The sequence below is a fragment of the Oncorhynchus nerka genome, linkage group LG19 (assembly GCF_034236695.1).
Source record: "Oncorhynchus nerka isolate Pitt River linkage group LG19, Oner_Uvic_2.0, whole genome shotgun sequence".
Taxonomy (NCBI): domain Eukaryota; kingdom Metazoa; phylum Chordata; class Actinopteri; order Salmoniformes; family Salmonidae; genus Oncorhynchus; species Oncorhynchus nerka.
The window spans coordinates 35,870,842-35,889,973 of record NC_088414.1 but is presented as its reverse complement, the minus strand read 5'-3'; the positions used below and the strand labels follow the sequence as shown (position 1 = coordinate 35,889,973).

The 19,132-nt window shown below is 41.1% G+C and overlaps 1 protein-coding gene across 1 annotated transcript in view; it reads right to left on the bottom strand.

Moving 5' to 3' along the window:
* Positions 1 to 19,132, bottom strand: part of camk2a (calcium/calmodulin-dependent protein kinase II alpha) — a 128,154-nt gene that overhangs the window by 54,905 nt on the left and 54,117 nt on the right. Inside the window, exons 4-7 of the mRNA XM_065004914.1 lie at positions 15,687 to 15,741; positions 8,473 to 8,538; positions 5,524 to 5,596; positions 3,481 to 3,583 (exon numbers count right to left, since the gene is read on the bottom strand). Coding sequence (XP_064860986.1) covers positions 3,481 to 3,583; positions 5,524 to 5,596; positions 8,473 to 8,538; positions 15,687 to 15,741 — 297 coding nt within the window. The remainder of the gene's footprint in view (positions 1 to 3,480; positions 3,584 to 5,523; positions 5,597 to 8,472; positions 8,539 to 15,686; positions 15,742 to 19,132) is intronic.

Here is a 19,132-nt window from a genome sequence, read left to right as displayed (position 1 = left end):
GGTTAAATAAAGGTGTTCTCAACCAGCCTACCTGGTTAAATAAAGGTGTTCTCAACTAGCCTACCTGGTTAAATAAAGGTGTTCTCAACTAGCCTACCTGGTTAAATAAAGGTGTTCTCAACTAGCCTACCTGGTTAAATAAAGGTGTTCTCAACTAGCCTACCTGGTTAAATAAAGGTGTTCTCAACCAGCCTACCTGGTTAAATAAAGGTGTTCTCAACTAGCCTACCTGGTTAAATAAAGGTGTTCTCAGCTAGCCTACCTGGTTAAATAAAGGTGTTCTCAGCTAGCCTACCTGGTTAAATAAAGGTGTTCTCAACTAGCCTACCTGGTTAAATAAAGGTGTTCTCAGCTAGCCTACCTGGTTAAATAAAGGTGTTCTCAACTAGCCTACCTGGTTAAATAAAGGTGTTCTCAACTAGCCTACCTGGTTAAATAAAGGTGTTCTCAACTAGCCTACCTGGTTAAATAAAGGTGTTCTCAACTAGCCTACCTGGTTAAATAAAGGTGTTCTCAACCAGCCTACCTGGTTAAATAAAGGTGTTCTCAACTAGCCTACCTGGTTAAATAAAGGTGTTCTCAACCAGCCTACCTGGTTAAATAAAGGTGTTCTCAACTAGCCTACCTGGTTAAATAAAGGTGTTCTCAACCAGCCTACCTGGTTAAATAAAGGTGTTCTCAACTAGCCTACCTGGTTAAATAAAGGTGTTCTCAACTAGCCTACCTGGTTAAATAAAGGTGTTCTCAACTAGCCTACCTGGTTAAATAAAGGTGTTCTCAACTAGCCTACCTGGTTAAATAAAGGTGTTCTCAACTAGCCTACCTGGTTAAATAAAGGTGTTCTCAACTAGCCTACCTGGTTAAATAAAGGTGTTCTCAACTAGCCTACCTGGTTAAATAAAGGTGTTCTCAACCAGCCTACCTGGTTAAATAAAGGTGTTCTCAACTAGCCTACCTGGTTAAATAAAGGTGTTCTCAACCAGCCTACCTGGTTAAATAAAGGTGTTCTCAACTAGCCTACCTGGTTAAATAAAGGTGTTCTCAACTAGCCTACCTGGTTAAATAAAGGTGTTCTCAACTAGCCTACCTGGTTAAATAAAGGTGTTCTCAGCTAGCCTACCTGGTTAAATAAAGGTGTTCTCAACTAGCCTACCTGGTTAAATAAAGGTGTTCTCAACTAGCCTACCTGGTTAAATAAAGGTGTTCTCAACCAGCCTACCTGGTTAAATAAAGGTGTTCTCAACTAGCCTACCTGGTTAAATAAAGGTGTTCTCAACCAGCCTACCTGGTTAAATAAAGGTGTTCTCAACTAGCCTACCTGGTTAAATAAAGGTGTTCTCAACTAGCCTACCTGGTTAAATAAAGGTGTTCTCAACCAGCCTACCTGGTTAAATAAAGGTGTTCTCAACCAGCCTACCTGGTTAAATAAAGGTGTTCTCAACTAGCCTACCTGGTTAAATAAAGGTGTTCTCAACTAGCCTACCTGGTTAAATAAAGGTGTTCTCAACCAGCCTACCTGGTTAAATAAAGGTGTTCTCAACCAGCCTACCTGGTTAAATAAAGGTGTTCTCAACCAGCCTACCTGGTTAAATAAAGGTGAAATAAATCAAATACAAATAAAAATCTGGAGTTTGGACGAATAATATTTGCATCAAAAGTTACAGCAGTTTAAGTAACCGCATCAACATCATTTTCTGTAACATTTTGGCAATCAACGTCCGTTTTGACCACTCCTGCAACAAGTTAGACAAAAAGTTAGAGCGTATGGGATATTCAGCTACTTCTCCGCTATTCCTGGCTGTGTGTGGAATCAAAATATTCCATACGGAACTTACAGTACAGCTGTTTTTGTAACTGCATTACCACGTGTTTTTCAAACTTTCCCAAACAGCTGCCGTTTTGACAACTAACGCTATTACATACCACAACTTTACATCTTCTGACAGCAACCACACAACTGCTTACCCTTTCTAGTGGCAACAACCACGCTATTACATACCACAACTTTACAACTTCTGACCTCAACCGCACAACTTCTGACCTCAACCGCACAACTTCTGACCTCAACCGCACAACTTCTGACCTCAACCACACAACTTCTGACCTCAACTGCACAACTTCTGACCTCAACTGCACAACTTCTGAACACAACCACACAATTACATACCTCAACCACATAACTTCTGACCTCAACCGCACAACTTCTGACCTCAACCGCACAACTTCTGACCTCAACCGCACAACTTCTGACCTCAACCGCACAACTTCTGACCTCAACCGCACAACTTCTGACCTCAACTGCACAACTTCTGACCTCAACCGCACAACTTCAGACCTCAACTGCACAACTTCTGACAGCAACCACACAACTGCTGACCTCAACTGCACAACTTCTGACCTCAACTGCACAACTTCTGAACACAACCACACAATTACATACCTCAACCACATAACTTCTGACTGCAACCACACAACTTCTGACCATATCTAGTGACCACAACCACACAATTACATACCACAACCACACAACTTCTGACCACACAACTTTTGATCGCACATCTAACTACTTACCATATCCACACAACTTTTTTTTTTACCACAACCACACAACTACTCAACCACACAACTTCTGACCACATCTAGTGACTACAACCACACAATGACATGCCTCAACCACATAACTTCTGATCGCAATCAAACAAATTCTGACCACATCTAGTGTCCACAACCACACAACTCCTGACCTCAACCACACAATTACATACAACAACACAACTTCTGACCACACAACTTCTGATCACACATTTAACTACTAACCATATCCAAACAACTTTTGACCACAACTACTGAACCTCATAACTATTGACCACTACTACCACAACTAAGTTAGTTAAACCAGTCAGTCAGTTAGGTTAGTTAGACCAGTCAGTCTGACTGGTTAGTTAGACCAGTCAGTCAGATAGGTTAGTTAGACCAGTAGGTCAGTTAGGTTAGTTAGACCAGTCAGTCTGACTGGTTAGTTAGACCAGTCAGTCAGCTAGGTTAGTTCGACCAGTAGGTCAGTTAGGTTAGTTAGTTAGACCAGTCAGTCTGACTGGTTAGTTAGACCAGTCATTTAGGTTAGTTATACCAGTCAGTCAGTTAGGTTAGTTAGAGCAGTCAGAGTGAGGGAAAATGAGCTGTGTCGATCCTACTCAAACAAGATGTTTTTACACTGCAGGCCTCACTACTAATGAGGCTGGATGGGGCTGTGGTATTTCTATTTCTGGTGGCAATGGAATTCATAAATAAAACAAGCAGTAAACAGCTCTCTTTGCCCTGTGGTGGTCATGGCGCTACAAAACTAGTTATTCCTACCTTGATTATATTTTTTTAAATGTAAACTTTCCCCTTTGTTTTTGTTTAGGTATTTCTCCGGAATAGCTGTAGAGGAAATGTTCCTTTTTTGTGTGTGTAATTACGATTCATATCAGCCATTACCGAACCAGGCTTGTTGTTCCCCCTCCACCTCGATGGCCAGGCCAAAGTCTGCCAGCTTCACTGCAGCTCCCTTGGACTTGGAGGCCAGCAGAAGGTTTTCAGGCTGCGTAGAAAGAGAGAGGTCAGCCAGTAAGTCAGCATTCAGTCAGTCAGCAGTCAGTTAGTCAGTCAGTTAACCAGCCATTCAGTCAACAGTCAGTCACCCAAAGGAGACAGGAGGGCTGAGCAGAAGCAGGGATATGGTGGCAGACAGACATGACTCTAGGCTGGGCCAGATTGAATAGTGTTAATGACTTTGTGTGGTTGCAGCATGACAGAGCTCTGATAAATACAGCATCAAGCCACTTCTATCCCACACAGACGGAGGAATGAACACCCCACCTCCTGCCGCCAATCACTCTACTGCTGCTGCTATGAGATGTTATCCACCCCCTGATAAACACAGACACACACCACACGCACAAATGCACACAGGCGCACATACACAAACACACACACACCTAAAATCGCAGCCTACACAGATCCATTTTATCACTTCATCTTCCCTCAGTTCCCAGGTGCTGGGAGGCAGATGTGAAACCATGTGAATGGAACATATATCTGTTGGGCAGAAGGGTCTCTCGTTGTACCAGCATGTGTTAGTGCATGATAATCACAGTGTGAGTGTTGAAGAAGTCCATAAGAAATATTTGAAAAAATACATTTTGAAAAAGATGTAATAAACAAAAATGTACCTTTGAAAGAGTGTGGGTATATATAGAGGTAACTGAACCCTTTTTTTAGGTTACTACATGATTCCATATGTGTTATTTCATAGTTTTGACGTCTTCACTATTATTGTACAATGTAGAAAATAGTCAAACTAAAGAAAAACCCTTGAATGCGTAGGTGTATAGTCGGTACTTGAATACGTGTATTAATAAATGAAACAGTACTGGAACCTGTGATTTATCTGCCTCTCTTTGACACTACAACAGGGCAGACATACTGTAGCACACACCAATGCTGTCCGTGGTGATGGTGCGAGGGCTTGTTTACGTTTTTTACTCCCTTGAGCTGACGTTGAGATATGGACTACATGTACTGTACATGACAAGTTGGCAACAGAACCGTGGATCGATGGTGGTTGCACTGTAAATTAATTACTATTTTATAATCTTCAAACTGTGTGCAGGGGAAATGACTTATGACAGAAGAGGGTTTAGCAGCATGTCCCCTGAATTCTCTGATTGGTTTGATTGGGCTTTTGTTATTCTGTCCACATACCTACAGGTGAATCACACTGAAAGTCATGGCCAGGGTTGCAAAATTCTGGGAACTTTAAATAAGTTCCCTGGTTTTCGAGAAATCCTGGATGGAGAATTCCAGATTTCCTGCTTATTGCCCCCTGACTCTGGGATCCTCCAACCGGGATTTTGGAAAAACCAGGGAATGTATTGAAAGTTTGTGGAATTTTGCAACCTTAGTCAAGGCAGAGAGGAATGGCCTGTTGGCCTGTTATCTGCTGCCTGAGGAGCAAACATTACATAGATGTGTCCTCAAGGTTAAAATTAAAAAGAGCCTGGATGGCTAAAATGAATGTTTTAAATGTGTTTAAATTAATAAAAATAACAACAAATGTATGATCTGAAGTTTCTGACTACACTCTTAGAAGAAAAGTTGATATCTGGTACCTAAAATGATTCTTTGGCTGTCCCCATAGGATAACCCTTTGAAGAACCCTATTTGGTTCAAGGTAAAAACCCTTTTGAGTTCCATGTAGAACCCTTTACACAGAGGGTTCACATGGAACCAAAAGAGTTCTACCTGAAACCAAAAATGGTTCTACTTGGAACCAAAAAAGGGTTCTCCTATGGGGACAGCCATGGACTGGGCCCTTGCTCCGAAGAACCCTTTAGGAACCCTATTTTCTAAGAGTGTACAGAATATTTCAATCCAAATCCATTTTTGATCAAATCAATCAGATAATAACAATGACATCAAAGTGATATCTTGCAGTGGATGAGCAGTCTGTCTTTTCATTTATTTGTTATTAAATCTTACCTTGAGGTCTCTGTGAACGACTCCCATCTGATGACAATGAAGCACTGCCTCCAGAATCTGCTGAATACAATGACTATGAAAAGAGAGAGAGTAAACTGAATGACTGAGTGAGCTGGGAGTTTTGAGAGGCTAAATTGAATGCTATTGAAAATGGGCTTCACTTCAGCATTAATCCACACAGCATTTTGGATAAAATGGCTTATGCACCTCCAAAATAATACAAAGACACACAGAGGCGTTAGATTTGGCCATTCATTTTCCTAAACTGTCGATCAACACAGTAGCACGGGCCAAAGCCTGATGAGTTTTTGTATGTTTGGCTGGGAGTCAGTGGGAAGATAATTAGCAACTAGACTCAGCTGTCAATCAAGCAGTGGAGCAGTGAAGCAGGGAGAACCCGGTCCGCAGAGATAGAGAGACTGACACGCTAAACCCGGGCGAAGTGTGTACACTGATGTGAGGTCGCTCCTACACGTCCACAGCCATCTGCTTCCATTTGTTTCTGTTCATTAATTTGTTTTGTGGCCCTGTTGCTTGTCACTGCAAAGCAATGGCCCAGTCCATAGCTGGTGTTGGGTGAATTGGGGAGATACTCTATCATGAATAGGTTTACGGAGGTAAAGCTGTTCAATCCAAATGATCAGTCCAATAACAGACCTGCAGACAAAACAAAGGCCTCTGACTGTGACGACATGACAACAAAGTTTTAACTGAAAGGCTTTAGACAATCAGTAGAGGCTCCTCAGAGGAGGAAGGGGAGGACCATCCTCCCCAATCAATTTCATAATAATAGTGAAACATTAAAACATTTATCCTTTTTAGATAAAACTATAGTAAATATATTCACATTACAAATAATCAATTAAAACACACGGTTTTGCAATAAAGGTCTACTGTAGCCTCAACAGCACTCTGTAGGGTAGCACCATGGTGTAACCAGAGGACAGCTAGCTTCCGTCCTCCTCTGGGTACATTGACTTCAATACAAAACCTAGGAGGCTCATGGTTCTCACCCCCTTTCATACACTTAAACAGTAATTATGGAAACTTCCGGAAGACGTCCTCCAACCTATCAGAGCTCTTGCAGCATGAACTGACATGTTGTCCACCCAATCAAAGTATCAGAGAATGAATCTAGTACTGAAAGCATAAGCTACACCTAGCTACTGTAGCACTAAAGTACATAAAATGTGGTGAGTAGTCGACGCAAAGAGAGAGAAAAACAATAGTTGAAAAGTTTTTAACAAATTAATTTATTCATAATGAAGGAGAAGCAAGAGAGACTTACTTACTTAGCTAGTGAATGCTGGTTTAGCCTACTCAAACACCCGGCTCAAACAGAGAAGGCTGCTATGTTACCTAGCTGGCTATGGCTATCCAACACTGGAACTTCCAAGTCAAGGTAAGCTTTTGGTTTTATTAATATATTGCCACCGAGGCCCACCGGTATAACTGCTAATCAGCTTTCTGCTGACTACACTGTACTGCATGATTGTAGAGGGTTTACTAATGTGTTATATTGCAGCTATATTGCTAGTAGCTATATTGACTATGATATTAATATGTTGACAGCGATGTATGTTGTGTAGCGGTTAGCAGTTATGATATGAAGGTTTGGCTTGGATACATTTTTTCGCCTGGTCACAGAAAGATGATATGTTCTGCAAGTCCACAAGCGAAGTCCACAAGCGAATGAAAAAAGTGAGAGGAGAAGAGTGTACAGATGCAAGAAGGAATACAACAATCAAAGAGATCGTGCTGTTTGTATGTGGCTTCTATGAAAGTGAACTGTGTTTACGTGTGATCAGGGGTGTATTCATACTGCCGATTCTGTTGAAAAATGTTTCTTAAACGGATGTAAACGAAACGGGGATGAACATCCAATCAAATTGTATTTGTCACATGACAGAATACAACAGGTGAAATGTTTACTTTACAACCCCTTAACCAACAATGCCGTTTTTATAAAACAGAGTTAAGAAAATATTTACTAAATAAACCAAAGTAAAAATAAAAACATGTAAATGAAAAACAACAATAATGAGGTTATATACAAGAGGGGGTACCTGTACCGAGTCAATGTGCAGGGATGCAGGTTAGTTGAGGTTATTTGTACATGTAAGTGGGGGATTTTGTCCATTAGAAAGTCTCATTTGCAACTGTTGGACTAATGATTGCATCCTAGATCAGCTACATGCAGGCAAGAGTGTGCAAGGTGGTATTGAATGTGTCAATGGTATTGAATGTGTCAATGTCTGTCACCTTGATTACTTCAATGTATCTCGACCTGTGCACCTACGTTGTAAACTTTCACTCATAGGCTAGGTTGTAGTAACCTCATGATGGGTATAGTGAAAATGTGAGTATTATGTAGTAGCCTAAAGCTATTGATGTTGCATTGAGCTGGGGTAATGGAATATGAATGACAGTTATCCAATATCTGTCAAATAAATAAGGCCATGCTCATTAAAAGAAAATATCATCCTCTCTCATCTTAAATGGCAACGACCGCCACTGTAGACTGGGGAGGGAGGGGCAATTCCAGTCCTCGGGGGCCTGATTGGTGTCACAGTTTTGCCCCAGCCCCAGCAAACACACCTGACTCCAATAATCAACTAATCATGATCTTCAGTTTAGAATGACATTTGATTAATCAGATGTGTTTGCTAGTGATGGAGAAAAAGTGTGACATCAATCAGGCTCCCGAGGACTGGAGTTGCCCACCCCTGGTGTAGATGATATACAGTATACCATGGTTCTATATATATATATATATATATATATATATATGCCTTTAGATGCTCTCCTGGTTTGGGAATGCTGGGACCTCTGTATAAGTCAATGAATCCATATTACAGTGAAAATTCATACGCTGAACTCGCTAAATTGCTTTGTCACGTATCTGTGTTTGGGTTTATTCCCTGTGTTTTGTGAGGTGTTTCCACTGACCTGGCGTCAGCCTCACTGTAGTACTCTCGAGCAACAATGTCTTCGAAGAGTTCGCCGCCCGTCACTCTGAGGAAGAGAGAGGATTGTTAGGCTGAAGAGGATGAAGGTGGCCACCAGAGAGCATGGAGCCAGTATGAGAGAAATACTCTCTTCCCAATGCCCCCCATATCATCCACTGAGACACACTGACAAAGATCAGCTTTAATACAGCAAATAGTGTGGCTTCCATCAGTGTAATTGTCTGAATCATTTCCGATCCCCCCTATATATTGTAAATAAATAAAAATAAACTGGGAGAAAACTGTGTGTTGACATGGAACCTAACAGGCACCTCAAATGTACATTTCTGATGTGAGAAAAGGGATACCCCAAGCAGTTGTCTCACTGTTGCTAAGTTCAGACTTCGAGAGTATGAATCTTCTACAGGATACTCTAGGAAACAGCTAGATGTTTCCCAGTCCTGCCTTCACAGGATACTAGGAGACAGCTAGATGTTTCCCAGTCCTGCCTTCACAGGATACTAGGAAACAGCTAGATGTTTCCCAGTCCTGCCTTCACATGATACTAGGAGACAGCTAGATGTTTCCCAGTCCTGCCTTCACAGGATACTAGGAGACAGCTAGATGTTTCCCAGTCCTGCCTCCACAGGATACTAGGAGACAGCTAGATGTTTCCTAGTCCTGCCTTCACAGGATACTAGGAGACAGCTAAATGTTACCCAGTCCTGCCTTTACAGGATACTAGGAGACAGCTAGATGTTTCCCAGTCCTGCCTTCACAGATACTAGGAGACAGCTAAATGTTACCCAGTTCTGCCTTCACAGGATACTAGAAGACAGCTAAATGTTAACCAGGCATGCCTTCACAGGATACTAGGAGACAGCTAAATGTTAACCAGTCATGCCTTCACATGATACTAGGAGACAGCTAAATGTTACCCAGTCCTGCCCTCACAGGATACTAGAAGACAGCTAAATGTTAACCAGGCATGCCTTCACATGATACTAGGAGACAGCTACATGTTACCCAGTTCTGCCTTCACAGGATACTAGGAGACAGCTAAATGTTACCCAGTCCTGCCTTCACATGATACTAGGAGACAGCTAAATGTTAACCAGTCATGCCTTCACATGATACTAGGAGAGAGCTACATGTTAACCAGTCATGACTTCACATGATACTAGGAGACAGCTACATGTTAACCAGTCATGCCTTCACATGATACTAGGAGACAGCTACATGTTAACCAGTCATGCCTTCACATGATACTAGGAGACAGCTACATGTTAACCAGTCATGCCTTCACATGATACTAGGAGACAGCTAAATGTTAACCAGTCATGCCTTCACATGATACTAGGAGACAGCTACATGTTACCCAGTCATGCCTTCACATGATACTAGGAGACAGCTAAATGTTACCCAGTCATGCCTTCACATGATACTAGGAGACAGCTAAATGTTACCCAGTCATGCCTTCACATGATACTAGGAGACAGCTAAATGTTAACCAGTCATGCCTTCACATGATACTAGGAGACAGCTACATGTTAACCAGTCATGCCTTCACAGGATACTAGGAGACAGCTACATGTTACCCAGTTCTGCCTTCACATGATACTAGGAGACAGCTAAATGTTAACCAGTCATGCCTTCACATGATACTAGGAGACAGCTAAATATTACCCAGTCATGCCTTCACATGATACTAGGAGACAGCTAAATGTTAACCAGTCATGCCTTCACAGGATACTAGGAGACAGCTAGATGTTAACCAGTCATGCCTTCACGTGATACTAGGAGACAGCTAAATATTACCCAGTCATGCCTTCACATGATACTAGGAGACAGCTAAATGTTAACCAGTCATGCCTTCACAGGATACTAGGAGACAGCTAAATGTTAACCAGTCATGCCTTCACATGATACTAGGAGACAGCTAAATGTTAACCAGTCATGCCTTCACATGATACTAGGAGACAGCTACATGTTAACCAGTCATGCCTTCACATGATACTAGGAGACAGCTACATGTTAACCAGTCCTGCCTTCACATGATACTAGGAGACAGCTAAATGTTAATCAGTCATGCCTTCACATGATACTAGGAGACAGCTACATGTTAACCAGTCATGCCTTCACATGATACTAGGAGACAGCTAAATGTTAACCAGTCATGCCTTCACATGATACTAGGAGACAGCTAAATGTTAACCAGTCATGCCTTCACATGATACTAGGAGACAGCTACATGTTAACCAGTCATGCCTTCACATGATACTAGGAGACAACTAAATGTTACCCAGTTATGCCTTCACATGATACTAGGAGACAGCTAAATGTTAACCAGTCATGCCTTCACATGATACTAGGAGACAGCTACATGTTAACCAGTCATGCCTTCACATGATACTAGGAGACAGCTACATGTTAACCAGTCATGCCTTCACATGATACTAGGAGACAACTAAATGTTACCCAGTTATGCCTTCACAGGATTAACACCTAGACTGGCACACACTGACCATGTATCGCTAGATATACAGTACGAATGACGTAAACAAATATACACTCAGAATGATAAGTAGATTAAGTCTGATATTTGTAGGCTTATTTCATAAACCTGCTAGTACAAAGTGATTGGGCTCTGACAAACTAGTTTTCTCCTAAATGTGTCAGATTTAAAGACTATAGAAGGGAATTTAGTTTTTCTTAGTCTCTCATTTTTGTCTGTTTCGGAACTTTCGCTACGTAACTGTGTATTATCCCAAAGAATTAAGTAAGTGTGATCTTTATGATTTGCGCACTATAGGAAGACACATTTCAGTTGAATGCATTCAGTTGTACAATTGACTAGGTTCCTTTCGTTTCTTAATCAAAGAGAATCTATAGCAAGGGACTGCTTCTAAACACCATCCTGCTGTTTCAGACGAGTTAAGAACAACTTGCATTGTCATCAAGATCTTCTTATGCAACACTTTGTCCTGCTGCTCATTGTCACACTTACAAAGCTGTTCTTATTCATTCAGAGACAATAACAGGGAAGAGGCAGCTAAGAGAAGACGCCTCATAACAGATGCAAGAAGAATTCTCTTGAAGGTACAATATAACGACAGTTCCTGTAATATAATTCCAGTTCCTGTAATATAATTCCAATTCCTGTAATATAATTCCAGTTCCTGTAATATATTTCCAGTTCCTGTAATATAATTCCAGTTCCTGTAATATAATTCCAATTCCTGTAATATAATTCCAGTTCCTGTAATATATTTCCAGTTCCTGTAATATAATTCCAGTTCCTGTAATATATATACAGTTCCCGTAATATAATTCCAGTTCCCGTAATATAATTCCAGTTCCCGTAATATAATTCCAATTCCTGTAATATAATTCCAGTGCCTGTAACATATATATACAGTTCCTGTAATATAAATACAGTTCCTGTAATATAATTCCAGTTCCTGTAATATAATTCCAGTTACTGTAATATAAATACACCTCCTGTAATATAATTCCAGTTCCTGTAATATAATTCCAGTTCCTTTAATATAATTCCAGTTCCTGTAATATAATTCCAGTTCCTTTAATATAATTCCAGTTCCTGTAATATATATACAGTTCCCGTAATATAATTCCAATTCCTGCTATATAATTCCAGTTCCTGTAATATAATTCCAGTTCCTGTAATATAATTCCAGTTCCCGTAATATAATTCCAATTCCTGCTATATAATTCCAGTTCCCGTAATATAATTCCAGTTCCCGTAATATAATTCCAATTCCTGCTATATAATTCCAGTTCCTGTAATATAATTCCAGTTCCCGTAATATAATTCCAATTCTTGCTATATAATTCCAGTTCCTGTAATATAATTCCAGTTCCTGTAATATAATTCCAGTTCCTGTAATATAATTCCAGTTCCTGTAATATAATACCAGTTCCTGTAATATAAATACAGTTCCTGTAATATAATTTCAGATCCTGTACTATAATTTCAGTTCCTGTAATATAAATACAGTTTCTGTAATATAATTCAAATTCCTGTAATATAATTCCAGTTCCTGTAATATAATTCCAGTTCCTTTAATATAATTCCAGTTCCTGTAATATAAATACAGTTTCTGTAATGAAAAGCATTCAACACCTGCAGGGGACTGAAATGAACAGTTCCTTGAAAGGCATTGAAAGATATTAAAACAGTTGAGTGTTTAAAATGCATATAATAGTGATATTTACAGAACTAATCATTCCAGTTCCCGTAATATAATTCCAATTCCTGCTATATAATTCCAGTTCCCGTAATATAATTCCAATTCCTGCTATATAATTCCAGTTCCTGTAATATAATTCCAGTTCCCGTAATATAATTCCAATTCCTGCTATATAATTCCAGTTCCTGTAATATAATTCCAGTTCCTGTAATATAATTCCAGTTCCCGTAATATAATTCCAATTCCTGCTATATAATTCCAGTTCCCGTAATATAATTCCAGTTCCCGTAATATAATTCCAATTCCTGCTATATAATTCCAGTTCCTGTAATATAATTCCAGTTCCCGTAATATAATTCCAATTCTTGCTATATAATTCCAGTTCCTGTAATATAATTCCAGTTCCCGTAATATAATTCCAATTCTTGCTATATAATTCCAGTTCCCGTAATATAATTCCAATTCCTGCTATATAATTCCAGTTCCCGTAATATAATTCCAATTCCTGCTATATAATTCCAGTTCCTGTAATATAATTCCAGTTCCCGTAATATAATTCCAATTCTTGCTATATAATTCCAGTTCCTGTAATATAAATACAGTTCCTGTAATATAATTTCAGTTCCTGTACTATAATTTCAGTTCCTGTAATATAATTCCAGTTCCTGTAATATAATTCCAGTTCCTGTAATATAAATACAGTTTCTGTAATGAAAAGCATTCAACACCTGCAGGGGACTGAAATGAACAGTTCCTTGAAAGGCATTGAAAGATATTAAAACAGTTGAGTGTTTAAAATGCATATAATAGTGATATTTACAGAACTAATATATTATGGTGCACTCAGAGACTACGGAGCACACTCAACACTACAGGTCTCTCTAGCCATAATTAGTGGTTAGATACAACCCATAGCCTATGGCAGGGATCATCAACTAGATTCAGCAGTGGGACAAAACAGTTTTTGAACAGATGGTCAGGGGGCTGGAAAATATTTACAAATCATTTGTGGACTGAAAATTGACCATAAGAAGCCAAAACTGATGTAATAGTTGACTAAACATAAAACTGTCAAACCTTGCTTACATTTGTATTCGATCACATATTCCGTATATCTCTATTATGCGTGGGAATACTTAGGAACAGAAATGTTTGCAATTTTATTACAAATAATTAACAGAAATACCTTATTTACATAACTATTCAGCCCTTTTGCTATGAGACTCGAAATTGAGCTCAGCTGCATCCTGTTTCCATTGATCATCCGTGAGATGTTCAATTTAAATTAAATTGATTGGACATGATTTGGAAAGGAACACACCTGTCTATATAAGGTCCCACACTTGACAGTGCATGTCAAAGCAAAAACCAAGCCATGAGGTCGAAGGAATTGTCTGTAGAGCTCTGAGACAGGATTGTGTCGAGGCACAGATCTGGGGAATGATACCAAAACATTCTGCAGCATTGAAGTTGTTGCCTCCAATATTCTTAAACGGAAGATGTTTGGAACCAACAAGACATTTCCTAGAGCTGGCCGCCCGGACAAACTGAGCAATCGAGGGAGAAGGGCCTTGGTCAGGAAGGTGACCAAGAACCTGATGGCCACTCTGACAGAGCTCTAGAGTTCCTCTTTGGAGATGTGGGAAACTTCCAGAAGAACAACCATCTCTGCAGCACCAGGCGGAAGCCATTCCTCAGTAAAAGGCACATGACAGCCTGCTTGGAGTTTACCAAAAGGCACCTAAAGACTCTTAAACCATGAGAAACAAGATCTGATGGTCTGATGAAATCTGATGAAACCAAGATTGAACACTTTGGCCTGAATGCCAAGCGTCAAGTCTGGAGAAAATCTGGCACCATCCCTACAGTGAAGCATGGTGGTGGCAGCATCATGCTGTGTTTTTCAATAGCAGGGACTGGGAGACTAGTCAGGATAGAGGCAAAGATAAACAGAGCAAAGTAGAGAGACATTTTTTTATCCCCAATTTCATGATATCCAATTGGTAGTTACAGTATTGTCCCATCGCTGCAACTGCAACTGCAACTGTACGGACTCGGGAGAGGATATGGTCGAGAGCCATGCATCCTTCAATACACGACCCTGCCAAGCCGCACTGCTTCTTGAAACACTTAACCCAGAAGCCAGCCGCACCAATGCGCCAGAGGAAACACCGTCCAACTGGCGACCGTGTCAGCGTGCATGCGCCCGGCCAACCACAGGAGTCGCTAGAGTGTGATGGGACAAGGACATCCTGGCTAGCCAAACCCTCCCCTAATCTGGACAACGCTGGGCCAATTGTGCGCTGCCTCATGGGTCTCCCAGTCGCGGCCGGCTGCGACACAGCCCGGGTTCAAACCCGGATCTGTAGTGACGCCAATAGCACTGCGATTTAGTACCTTAGACAGCTGCGCCACTCAGGAGGCCATACAGTGAGATACTTGATGAAAACCGGCTCCAGAGCACTCGGGACCTCAGACTGGGGCTAAGTGGCTTCGGGACAAGTCTGTGGCTTCGGGACAAGTCTCGGGAATGTCCTTGATTGGCCCAGCCAGAGCCTGGACTTGAACCCGATCGAACATCCCTGAAAAAAGCTGTGCAGAAACGCTCCCTATCCAACCTGACAGAGCTTGAGAGGATCTGCAGAGAAGAACGGGAGAAACTCCCCAAATACAGGTGTGCCTTGCTTTTCTTTCAAAAACAAGGACATTTCTAAGTGACCTGTTGGCCTGTGGCTGAATGTCGCTGGGGTCCCTGGTGTATAGCTTACTGAGGAGCTTATTGAAATCAGGACCACTGCCTAGCTCAATGGTAGATATTCATTTACTGTGGTTGTGTCTCATACAGGCTGATGTGCCGAGTGTGATTAGAACTCACATCAAGACTCACATCAAGCCACCTCTCAGCCTTAAAATAATCATTTTGTCATTAATGTCAATCATTCCCACTGTGTGTGTGAGTGGATGAATTATGAAATAAATAGATTCAATGCAGTGCATTACTCACAGGTCAAAGATCAGGTAGTGATGCCCTTCCTCCGAGATGCTGTCATGGAGACGCACTGGATGGAGAAAAGAGAGAAAGGAAGTAAAGATGTTTTTAAAACTACTTAAGTGAAGCTTGGATAGTGTTTGTGGTGTCCTATTGATGTGGTTATGTTATCTCCATGATGGAGAGAAGAGTATACACTCTCTCCCTCTCCCTCTTTCTCTCTCCCTCTCCTTCTTTCTCTCTCCCTCTTTCTCTCTCCCTCTTTCTCTCTCCCTCTCCCTCTCTCCCTCTTTCTCTCTCTCTCTACCTCTCACCTCTCCTACTTTCTCTCTCCCTCTTTCTCCCTCTTTCTCTCTCTCTCTCTTCCTCTTTCTCTCTCCCTCTCTCCTCTCCCTCTTGCTCTCTTTCTGTTGCATTGTTCTCCTCACCAGTGCCAATCACCACCCCTCCCCACCTCTCTCTCTCCTACCCATCCCTCCCATCCCCTACCCCTCCCTCTCCCAGCAGGCAGTGTGTTATACTGCTCTGTGTGCATGTGTGTGGGTGTGTACTGAGACGAGAGGACAGGTGTGTGTTAGAGTGTGTGTATGTGTGTTTGTGTGTAGGTGCCGAGATAGAAAGGCTAACAAGAGGAAGACTGCAGTATAGATACCTTCACCTGTATAGATACATTCACCAGTATAACTACCTTCACCAGCAAAGATGCCTTCACCTGTATAGATACCTTCACCGGTATAGATACCTTCACCAGTATAGATTACTTTCACCGGTATAGATACCTTCACCGGTATAGATACCTTCACCAGTATAGATACCTTCACCTGTATAGATACCTTCACCAGTATAGTAGATGCCTTCACCTGTATAGATATACTGCTCTGTATAGCATAGATACCTTCACCAGTATAGATACCTTCACCAGTATGTATAGATACCTTCACCAGTATAGTACCTTCACCAGTATAGATACCTTCACCAGACGACCAGTATAGATACTTTCACCGGTATAGATACCTTCACCGGTATAGATACCTTCACCAGTGTGTTAGATACCTTCACCAGTATAGATACCTTCACCTGTATAGATACCTTCACCAGCATAGATACCTGTATACCTTCACCTGTATAGATACCTTCACCAGCATATATACCTTCACCTGTATAGATACATAGATGCCTTCACCTGTATAGATAGATGCCTTCACCTGTATAGATACCTTCACCAGCATATATACCTATAGATACCTTCACCAGAGATAACCTGTACCTTCACCAGCATAGATACCTTCACCTGTATAGATACCTTCACCAGTATAGATACCTTCACCAGCATAGATGACTTCACCTGATAGATACCTTCACCTGTATAGATACCTTCACCAGCATAGATACCTTCACCTGGAAACCTTCATAGATACCTTCACCAGTATAGATACCTACCTGTATAGATGCCTTCACCTGTATAGATACCTTCACCTTGCATAGATGCCTTCACCTGTATAGATACCTTCACCTGTATAGATACCTTCACCAGCATAGATACCTTCACCTGTATAGATACTTTCACCAGCATAGATACCTTCACCTGTATAGATACCTTCACCAGTATAGATACCTTCACCAGTATAGATACCTTCACCAGTATAGATACTTTCACCGGTATAGATACCTTCACCGGTATAGATACCTTCACCAGTATAGATACCTTCACCTGTATAGATACCTTCACCAGTATAGATACCTTCACCAGTATAGATACCTTCACCTGTATAGATACCTTCACCAGCATAGATGCCTTCACCTGTATAGATACCTTCACCTGTATAGATACCTTCACCAGCATATATACCTTCACCTGTATAGATACCTTCACCAGCATAGATGCCTTCACCTGTATAGATACCTTCACCTGTATAGATACCTTCACCTGTATAGATGCCTTCACCAGCATAGATACCTTCACCTGTATAGATACCTTCACCAGCATAGATACCTTCACCTGTATAGATACCTTCACCAGCATAGATACCTTCACCAGCATAGATGACTTCACCTGTATAGATACCTTCACCTGTATAGATACCTTCACCAGCATAGATACCTTCACCTGTATAGAAACCTTCACCAGCATAGATACCTTCACCAGTATAGATACCTTCACCTGTATAGATGCCTTCACCTGTATAGATACCTTCACCTTGCATAGATGCCTTCACCTGTATAGATACCTTCACCTGTATAGATACCTTCACCAGCATAGATACCTTCACCTGTATAGATACTTTCACCAGCATAGATACCTTCACCTGTATAGATACCTTCACCAGTATAGATACCTTCACCAGTATAGATACCTTCACCAGTATAGATACCTTCACCAGCATAGATGCCTTCACCTGTATAGATACCTTCACCAGTATAGATGCCTTCACCAGTATAGATGCCTTCACCAGTATAGATACCTTCACCAGTATAGATACCTTCACCAGTATAGATGCCTTCACCAGTATAGATGCCTTCACCTGTATCGATACCTTCACCAGTATAGATACTTTCACCAGTATAGATACCTTCACCTGTATAGATACCTACACCTGTATAGATACCTTCACCTGCCAACATCAATGCTTAGCAACAGTCTCCCCATTACATAAGCCTGAAACAGCAATCCCAGATAATTCTCCCCAACTTTGCCAAAAAAGCAAAGGTCGTGGAAGTAGTGTGATCCTGAGCTGCTTTTTTGTCTAGAGAGGTAGTCTGTGTACCGGTCTGGTTAGCATTCCACACCTTTCCACTTCTTGGAGCTCAACAGACAGGTAACCAGGCTGCCAGAGAGGATCTACCAGAGGAAACGGCCAATCTGGTGTTACTGATGGTGATTGTGGCCTGTCACTGGCTGTGTTGGTTTCCCTCGGCAAGGCTTTCCCTATCAGTCAAAGGGACACTCCAGCCCCTTTGTTATGGGTTGTGACTAGGTTACAGTTTTTCTCAGTCGCTTTGGTGCATTTTTCACATCATCCCTAACATGTGCAAAATAATAAGTGCATTTCTCAGAACAATTTGTACAAACTGCAATATACAATATATATGTTCCTAAAGCTAGTCAGTCACTAAAAATCCTTAGTACATCTCTCAAAAGTAAATATTCATGCCAATGATCATGTCAGTGTCATCAGAATGATAAGTCATGGAGTCATTGTTCACGAACAAGGTCGTCAAAATGTTTAGGCATGTTGTCAATGTAACTGTGTACTTTGACAGTATTACCTGATGTAAACTTAGGCTACAGTTCGGATGACAGTTACTGTATTGAAAATGCACAAGGCTGCACTTCTATGGCATATATCAATTTCAACAGTACTATTTGCATATAACTGTATGTGGGTTATTGATTGGAAGAGACTGGACAACCCAAGGGGCACAAAGGAAAAAAAAACTAAATTAGAAAGAAACACAGGAAA